Source organism: Emys orbicularis, chromosome 18 (genome assembly GCF_028017835.1).
Source record: "Emys orbicularis isolate rEmyOrb1 chromosome 18, rEmyOrb1.hap1, whole genome shotgun sequence".
Lineage (NCBI taxonomy): Eukaryota > Metazoa > Chordata > Testudines > Emydidae > Emys > Emys orbicularis.
In genome coordinates this window covers 6924312-6933794 of record NC_088700.1, presented here as the reverse complement: position 1 = coordinate 6933794, position 9483 = coordinate 6924312, and the positions used below count along the sequence as shown (strand labels likewise).

The following is a 9483-nucleotide window of genomic DNA, read 5'->3' as shown; positions in this document are numbered from 1 at the left end:
ATCAAACAAGTCTCCTGCGGGCTATGAAAAATACCGCGGCACGTGATTCCTCAGCCCAGTCGAAAAGCCACCTCCTTCGGCACGTGACAGCGGCACTTCCTCCGGCACGTGATACCGGCCGCCCAATCAGGTTAGCTCCTGGGACAGGTGATAGTCTCCTAGGCACTACGAGGGCGGAACTCGCGCGGCTGCAGGGCCGGGAGGCGCTGAGGGAGTCTCGCCTTCGCCTCCCGCAGCCCTCGGGGCGCCGCCGCGGCCATGGCCCATTATCTGGGCCCGGCTGGGGACCTCCTGCGGGAGCGCGGTGAGGGGCAGGGACGCGGGGTGGGGGCCGACTGGTTGTGGGGCTGGGGCTTGTACCTGGGCTGGCGCCTCAGGGCGGGCGCCTGGCAGTTACCTGGGGGACGTGCTCTGCGGGGGTGGGGTCTGCAGGGGACTTTCCCTGCGGCCGCTCACCTGGGACACCAGCAGCCACCCTCCCGTCCCTGGTGGAGAATGGGGGAGGCGCTGCTCTGATTCCATGTGGTGTCGCTGACTCTGCTGCCTCTCTCTCTCTCTCAGAAATCATGTCGCCTGTGGATTTACACGCCGAAAGAGAGAAAATCCGGCGGGAAATAGAGGAGTTAGAAAAGAGCTTGGACCCCAGTATCCCCAGTATCGAAGTCCTTGTGTCGGATTCCAGCCTGGACTCGGATTCTGACGTAGGTCCGTTCTCACCGCGTGCAGTTATTTCTCGGATATCTGATCGTTACTATACTTCTGCCCAAAAGATGTGTCCTGCAGTGTCTAGACACTGATACTAAAGACCGTGGCTTTATCTCCTAGTTACATCAGATTTCTGTGTAGCGCTTAAATGTTGTCACAGTGTTTTCTGCTAAAAACTGCTGTCTGTGCCTGCTTTAATAACAGGAGTACTTGTGGCACCTTAGAGACTAACAAATTTATTAGAGCATAAGCTTTCGTGGGCTACAACCCACTTCTTCGGATGCATATGCATATGCAGATGCATATGCATATGCATCCGAAGAAGTGGGTTGTAGCCCACGAAAGCTTATGCTCTAATAAATTTGTTAGTCTCTAAGGTGCCACAAGTACTCCTGTTATTTTTGCGGATACAGACTAACACGGCTGCTACTCTGAAACCTGTGCCTGCTTTATAATTTATGAAAGGCTTATTTGGTACCTTGGGAGAAAATTAAATGTGACGTTTGTTTCTTGTAGGGTGCTAGAAATCCAGTCGTTATCCCATTTATCCTAAAGTGATCAATTGAAAACTTTAAGAATGTTAGGGTCTTGCTTGCATATTTTTAAAATCACCTTGTATTATATATAAAAGAGCTTTAGATTAATATATTTTACAGATAGACGGGACTGTCACGATCGTCTAGTCCGACCTCCTGCATAGCATGGGCTCGAGAACCCTTCTTAATAATTCCTTCATGAAGCCTGTAACTTCTGTTTGAGATATAGCAATAGCTAAATGAGAACAGTCCTCTTTTCCATGATAAACTCGGTGGGATTTGAACATGACACTTTCTACTTCTCTACTAAGCAATTGCACCTGTGTTATAAGCATCCCTATAAAATGAATATTCTGCCATCTGCTTTTGCTATCAAATTGTAGTCAGATATCTGTGGTTTTTATTGCATCACGTTACTTAGATAAGAATCTTATTTCTGTGGCTCCTGTCCACGAAGAGCACACATTACATCATATCAGCAGTAAATACAACTGTACTGTACTTTATGTAATGTCCAAATTCTACCGTAGTGCTTTAAAGCTAAAGAAAAGGGAGCGAGGAATAGGTAAAGGGGAACAATAAACACTTGAAATGAATTTGAGAATTGGTCAGGAAGAGGGTTACAAAAAAGCTTTTTCCAAATTGTGGTGTCTACTGAGGAGAAGGTTCTTGTGCCAGCAGTTGCCAGGTTCTCTGATGAGACAGATGAAGTGGGCAGTAGTTAAGAGGGAGGGGATTAAGGAGGCCCATGATCTGCCAAGTGGGCTGGAACCAGTCAGTTGAGTGTGTTACAAACAAGGAGGGTAATATTGAACTGGCTCGTGGATTCAAACTACTATTTTGGAGTGTTGTCAAAAGCTAAATCAAGCAGGTGTGAACAGTCTTTTTTTTTTTTTGTATTCATAACTGGGGTGGGCATGTCTGTTCAGTGCAGCACAGACACACAAACCATCTGTCTTAACCTGCATCTACCTGCATCTGTGTGGTGAGACATCCCTTTAAAAAAAGAACTGCAAAAAGTCTTAAGCCACCAGCTGCTAGTCTTGGTGATCACTGTGCACGTTCCTTCATTTTACTGTGCCCCAATTTTCCACATACCCAAGTACATGCTTACCTTTAGTAGTCTTATTGAGAACAAAAATGGAAGCTGTATTTACTGCCGAAGTCTGTGGGACTAGTCATGTGCTTCTAAAGTTAAGCACATTCTTAAGTGTTGCAGGATTGGAGCCCTAGTCTGCTTGGTTCTGCACCCTGGATTATTTGTTTGTGTTGCTCACCGTAGGAACTGAGACATAGCTTAATTGCAGCTCTAGTTGTTTAGAGGGGTTCTTTCAGTCTCCAAAGCAAAAAAAAAAAAAAGTCAGTGAACGGTGATTGATCAAAGTTTGGTCTTGGCAACCTTAACAGTGGCCTAGAATGTTGTTGGGTCAGACTTAAGAAATTATGTATTGTTCTGTTTTCTTGTGGTCATCTTAGCTGGAAAGCTTTTGATTTCAAAGCTATTGTCATCTTTACATAAGAACAGCCATACTGGGTCAGACCAAAGGTCCATCTAGCCCAGTATCCTGTCTTCCAACAGTGGCCAATGCCAGGTGCCCCAGGGGGAATGAACAGAACAGGTAATCATCAAGTGGTCCATCCCCTGTCGCCCATTCCCAGCTTCTGGCAAACAGAGGCTAGGGACCCCATCTCAGCCCATCCTGGTTAATAGCCATTGATGGACCTATCCTCCATTAACTTATCTGGTTCTTTTTGAACCCTCTTATAGTCTTGGCCTTCACAACATCCTCTGGCAAGGAGTTCCACAGGTTGACTGTGCGTTGTGTGCAAAAATTGCTTCCTTTTGTTTGTTTTAAACCTGCTGCCTATTAATTTCATTTGGTGATCTCTAGTTCTTGTGTTATGAGAAGGAGTAAATAACACTTCCTTACTTACTTTCTCCACACCAGTCATGATTTTATTGACCTTTGTCATATCCCCCCTTAGTCGTCTCTTTTCAAAGCTGAAAAGTCCCAGTCTTATTAATCTCTCTTCATACATAAGCCATTCCATACCCCTAATGATTTTTGTTGCCCTTTTTTGAACCTTTTCCGATTCCAGTATATCTTTTTTGAGATGGGGCGACTACATCTGCACGCAGTATTCAAGATGTGGGCCTGCCATGGATTTATCTATCTTTTCCTGTAATAAAATCTTTTTTTGTACTTCTATTTCTAACAGATGATCTGGACGATGATGATTCAGATGCCCATACGGAAATGGTAATTCATCTTACTTAAAATGCATCATCCAATCTTTCTGCTGATGGGGGAAGAACAGACAGAATTTTGTATGTCTGTAGGAGGCTTTTCACATTTTTGCACCTAAAGGGAAATGTTGCACCTAAAAAGGGAAACGTTACTGCTAAAATTTTCATTTTTACAAGTCCTGTTACTGGTTTTTTTCTTTAGAAAAATAAAACACTTTAATTAGAGATAATGTTTCCTAGAACTCAGGTAAGAGTATTTAAAAATATTTGTATAACAGAGCACATACAAAGGGAACTTTCTTTGTGGGTCAGATCCAGTTGATGTCATTGCAGGGTTCACTGACTAGTTAGATGTTTGGATGTAGTGCATTTGCAAAAACAGAGCTGTGTTTCACCCATAGTTTTGTATGAACTACTCAATAAAAACATTATCTCTAGACACTCTAGAAATCATGCAGTTGGGGATAAATAACAGCAAAGGGGGAGAAATGAGATGATGAGTCCGGAGTGTAGTTCTGGAAGGCTGGCTCATACAGCAGGGGAGAAGGCCCTGGCATCAACAGCTGCAAAATTGTGAGACTGGCCAGAGAAGAGACAAGTACTAAGGGCCTGACACTGCACCTATAGAAGCCAGTAGCTAGATTCCCATTGACTTCAATGGCAGTAAATTCAGGTCCAAAATCAGCAGAGGAAAAGGGAGAGGGCAAATAGACAAGGTTGATAGTGCTCTCATTGCCAACATTAAAGAGGACAGCCAGGTTAGAGATGCACAGTTGTTTTCAGAAGGATTCACACAAGATTCCTGACATTAATGGTAGTGGCTAGTTAAATAAAAATCACTGTCTGCTCAAAGCAAGCTTGGCTCTCTTCCCTTCTATCTGCTTAAATCACATTTATTTCACCTCACATCAGGAAGTAGAGAGAGAACGGGGCAGTAGTGATGACGACGACATTGATAACAACCTCCCAGCGGACCCAGAAACGTGTTTACAGATGAACCTGGTATATCAGGAAGTTATTCAGGAAAAGATAGAGGAAGTCAACCTTCTGATCACACAAAACAAAGAACAGCAGGTAGGTGGAACTTGGGAAAAATGTTCCTTAGTGCACGGTTGGGGTGTGATTTTTTCTCCCATTCATATCAACGGGGGAAGAAGTTGTGCGGATGTTTTTTAAATGGGAGTAAATTTGAGTCCTTGAATTGTGATTTATTTGGTATGAATCATTTTTCAAATCTCTGGAACTTTGAAGATTTTATCAAGTAACAGCGGAGGGCAGCGTGATCTGCAGAGTAAAGGAATCCTATTGATTTTGTTTATATACCAAGAGCCTGATCCTGGGAATCATGAGCGGCTCCATTAATTTCAGTGGAACTGCTTATGGATTGTAAGGATTGGCAAGATCAGGCCCTAAATCTGGGTTTAAAATGACTTGAAAAACCTAATATGAAGAGAAACATTTTTAATGAAATCCTGTTTTAGGGGCCTGTTTTCACTGGGTTATTTAAAAAAAAAAAGGCATTCAATTGATGAGTTACAAACTTCCAAGCAGCATTTTCCTAATGTAGGAGAATCACTAACATTACAGTAAAAATGAAGCGAAAGTGAGTGAAGCTTAAAAAAAAAAAAAATAGAGCATCAATGTGAGAGGTAAACTAGATTTTTATTATAATTGGTGCCATGTGGGTAAGGAATTTCTTTTTCAAGTAGATTGCACTGAAGTTTTCAGAAATAACATTGATGGGCCCTATGGATAAAGCTAAGATAGGGATATTAATCTTCACAATGCAAACAGGCTTTTTTGGTGGTTTTCTATTATTACAGCAAGTTGCTCTTGTCTCTGTTTTGCATTGGTCCACTTGGCAGTTACATAGGAAATTTTCCAGGTTGCAGAAACTACATTTAAAAGATCCGCTTTATATATAGTCTGATGGTGCAAGGTAATTGGGGCTTTGCCTGGGATATGCATAACAGCAGGGCCACTGGCTGAGTTTGAGGTGGGATCATTTAAAAGTCTCAGTGATGTGTATGGTTTTCAATTAATGATTGTATTGCAGAAAGAAATTATGTGTGAGGTTGGTGGTCCAAAGATGACGAAGGCAGGAGATAGTAAACTTTTACCATTGAATATGTTTTTGGGCCATTTTATGAAGCCGTACTTCAAGGATAAAGTATCAGGAATTGTAAGTATAACTAAATGCATACTACGCTCATTATTCCGGTGTCATTTACCCTTAATTTGTTACTTACACTCCCTCTTGAGATGAACATTGCTGAACATTAAGGTCACTGCATCTAAGTTTTCAGTGTTTGCTTTTTTTTTTTTTGGCCTGATTTGAGATACAGACTTAGCTTATTGCTTTCTTGCTACCTTTTTGCCTATCAGACTCTTCAGATCTAAAAGGGGGGGGGGGGGGGTGGATTCCCCCCCCAAAAAAAAATTCTGGCTTACACAGCATCCAGAAAACAAAGGAGTGCCTTTAAAATATATGTTCATAAGCATTTTGTTATAAAATGCATGTGGCCTGGAAGAGGATTCTAGGTAATAGCATGGAAATCTACCCACCAAACTTTCTAGGCACAGCACAGTATGATGTCAGGCAAGTGACAAGCTGTGACTTCTGTTTATTACCTCATCTTCCCAGCCCAACCCCCACTGTCTGTTTCACCCACCTGTTGCATCCCGGCTGTCATGTAAACTGAGTTCTTTGGGGCAAGGGCTGTCATCTGTTGCATAAGAACAGCCATGCTAGGTCAGACCAATAGTCCATCTAGCCCAGTATCCTGTCTTCCAACAGTGGCCAGTGCCAGGAATGAACAGAACAGGGCAATTATCAAGTGATCCATCGCCTGTTTTCCAGTCCAAGCTTCTAGCAGTCAGAGGCTGGGGACACCCCAAGCATGGGGTTGCATCCCTGACTGTCTTGACTAATAGTCATTGATGGACCTATCCTCCAAGAATTTATCTAATTCTTTTTCGAATCCAGTTATAGTTTTGGCCTTCACAACCTGACAGTGCCACAGTTACGTGTCTTAGCCCACTAGGGCCTGACCTTGGTCATGATTACTGTAATACAAATAACTGCTCTTTGTTTATTGACCATTTTGGATAAGGATTACACAGCTTTTTGAATTGGAGTGGGCAGGTGTCACATGTAAACCATTACCCAAAGCGCTCTTCCACCCAGTTCCCAGCTGGTGCGAGACACTCAACATGGATAAGTGGACTGAGCTCTGGGTAGAAAGAAAGGAACTCCAGAGCGCTCACCTTAGCTGTGCCACTGACTTGCTCGGTAGTCTTTGGCAAATCACTTAACTTCTCACTCCCTTAGGTTCCCTATCTATAAAATGGGAATAAAGCTGCTTGCATGCCCATCCCTCATGGAGTTCCTCTGAACTAGAGTTTGTAAAGTGCCCTGCGCAGTGGGAGAGTGCGAATGCACAGTCTTGAATTAGTCTGTTTTATAGCAGTGCTGGTGTCAGAGCTCTGGGAATGAGCTGAATTCTCAATCAAACTGTAACATCTGTGCTGTTTCTAACATCTCTGATCTTTGCTAGGGCCCTCCTGCCAATGAAGATACCCGAGAAAAGACAGCACAAGGCATAAAATCCTTTGAGGAACTGCTTATAAAAAAGTGTAAGAAACCTCCTGTCTGTGTGCGCTGCTCCAAGTTCTATAATAGGCTTGGCAAACTCATTGGGGTTTTTCGCCTCCTCTTCCTCCTTGTTTTTCTTCAGTGTTCACACTGTTATGCGTTGAAGCCACTAATGGTGCAGACGCTAAAAGTAAATGGGACTGCTCTGAATTATGCTAAACTCCGCTAGCTTTGAATGTTGGCATGGCTGATAGTTTCACGGCTCTTCCCTTCCCTTGCATCTGCCCTGATGCATTGCATGTTAAATTGTGCAGCCGTCCTATTGGCTCACACAAGCTAAGCAGGGTCGTGCCAGGTCAGTCCTCAGATGGCAGCACCTAGGTGTTCTGGAATTGGTGCTGGGGATGCAGTAGGCGACGCTCTTCCAGGAGCTGGATCTCGCATCAAGTTAGCAATGGAACCAGGAATAGAGCCCAGATTTCCTATTTCTCTGTGCTTCTAGGCACAGAGGGAACCAGCAACAATCCAGGCATAATGCAGGTGGACCTTTCCAAGAGACCTTGGAGATACTTTAAAGTGGTGGTTGAAGCCAATGGGTTTGCTTATTGGAGGTGGCCTTGTATTAGTGACTTTGGTGCCCTCATCTGTGTTTTATCCCCAGGGAAAAGCAGAGAGAAGAGCCTGCTGAACAAATCAGTAATAAGTGACCGTTTGCAGCGTCTGCTTCAGCCAAAGTTACTGAAGTAAGCAAAGCATAAGAAGTCCCATCGCTGCTGATGAGACAAGTGTATTCTAGGATTTGATGGCTGGTTAGGCAGTGGGGAGGAGAGTGACTAAGAGCTGGTATCATTTCCACCTCTCTTCTCTCAAGTGCATGCCTTGGCACAGTTACCGCCACCTGCAGTGGGGTTACAAAGCACAGCAGGGAGAGGGTTGTGTGTTTGGGCCTGGGATGGTCAGCCTGTGCCAGTAGGGCGCATTGGTCAAGATATGAATGACTTAGTGATTATATTGCAGGTAATCAGCAGGCTGGGAGTTCACTTTTATACCTCAAAAGTACCAAGACATTTCCTAGCCATCCAGCTCTTTCCATTAATATAATCGTATGGCCTAAAATCCTATTTCAGGGACTGTGACATTTAGGTTTGGAGGGCTACCGTGTAGCCTTTGAGCCCTAGCTGTGCATCCTAGAATAAACTGAACAGCATGGAGACAGATTCTTGTTCCTACTCAGTATCATCCTGCACTTGGCTCCTGGGGGGATATGGCTTGTCTGAGTCACGGACCTGGCACGCTTCTCTGTGTCTGCAGCCGCAGCAGCCATTGCAGATCCTCTTCGATCCAACTTGCGGGAGGTGGGGAAAGCACTTGGTCTGTCACCTGTTCTGTAGATTCGCACTTGGTATAGATGAGGAGGCAAAGCATGAGCAGTCGGTCTGCTGTGTGGAAGAGTGTCTGGTTGGGGGCTGTTTTCTGGAAGGTGGGGACAAATGCAATGCGTTACATGGATTTTGAAATAAGCTCTGTGGAATAAGGATGGCCGAGGAAAGAACCCAGCTTTTGGGCCTGCCAGCTTTAACACTATTTTATAATACTTACCCTTGCTTCTGTTTAGTCATGTTTAATAATCTTGGAAATGTCCTTAAACAGGCTCAGCTATTTGAATCAGAAACTGGAAAAAGCCAAGAATGAAATGGAAAAGAAGATTTTGGAAAAGCAAGTCAAAGAAGCAGAGCGTGAAATAGAGGAGATCAAGTGAGAGGATTTATATTCTGGGTGAAGTGAACACTACCTCTTCTAGGGATTTTTTCCCCCCCTTAAAGACATTTTGTAAAGCTCAAATACCAACAGACTTAAGCCAGGAAAACCTTGCCTTATTCTGGCTTGCAAACGATTCCAAAAACAATGTTCAAACCTTGCAGCGTTGTCCCAGAGCCCTCACTCCTCAATTATTTGGTAGCAGTGTTGTAGAGTGTTTTGGGTATTAATATGCAAATATAGGCATCCCGCTTTGTTTAATAACTTCTGCTGCCAGTACTGAAGCGCTGCAAGCAAAAGCTGTTGGTTTAGCTGCGTTGAGGTTCAGAATTCAGAGCCATTTGTAAAGCTTTGGATGTACTGACATGTTCTGTATAGTGCATTTCAGAATTGTAGAGTTAAACTTCTATACAGCCAGCATCAAGGATGCATGTGTGCTAAGGTACATGTGTGTGAATGTGAATTCAAATAGGTGCCATTTGGGCTTGGTTAATTTTTATAATTTAGACATTTGTAGCCAGCACTTTTCTGCATTCCTGTCATCGCCCCTATTGCAAAGTATATTAATGTGTCACCTTAGGGCATTGCCAGGTCTGGGTGCTGTGAAGGGAAAATACAGTTTATACACAGGTTAAGTTACT

General features: G+C 43.6%; 1 protein-coding gene across 1 annotated transcript in view; it reads left to right on the top strand.

Annotated features, from left to right (window-relative positions):
- Positions 1 to 181: 181 nt before the first annotated feature.
- SNAPC4 (small nuclear RNA activating complex polypeptide 4) overlaps positions 182 to 9483 on the top strand; it is a 30545-nt gene continuing 21243 nt past the window's right edge. The window contains exons 1-8 of the mRNA XM_065418640.1: positions 182 to 304; positions 562 to 705; positions 3462 to 3502; positions 4402 to 4563; positions 5546 to 5671; positions 7047 to 7125; positions 7746 to 7827; positions 8735 to 8839. Coding sequence (XP_065274712.1) covers positions 259 to 304; positions 562 to 705; positions 3462 to 3502; positions 4402 to 4563; positions 5546 to 5671; positions 7047 to 7125; positions 7746 to 7827; positions 8735 to 8839 — 785 coding nt within the window. The 5' untranslated portion in view covers positions 182 to 258. The remainder of the gene's footprint in view (positions 305 to 561; positions 706 to 3461; positions 3503 to 4401; positions 4564 to 5545; positions 5672 to 7046; positions 7126 to 7745; positions 7828 to 8734; positions 8840 to 9483) is intronic.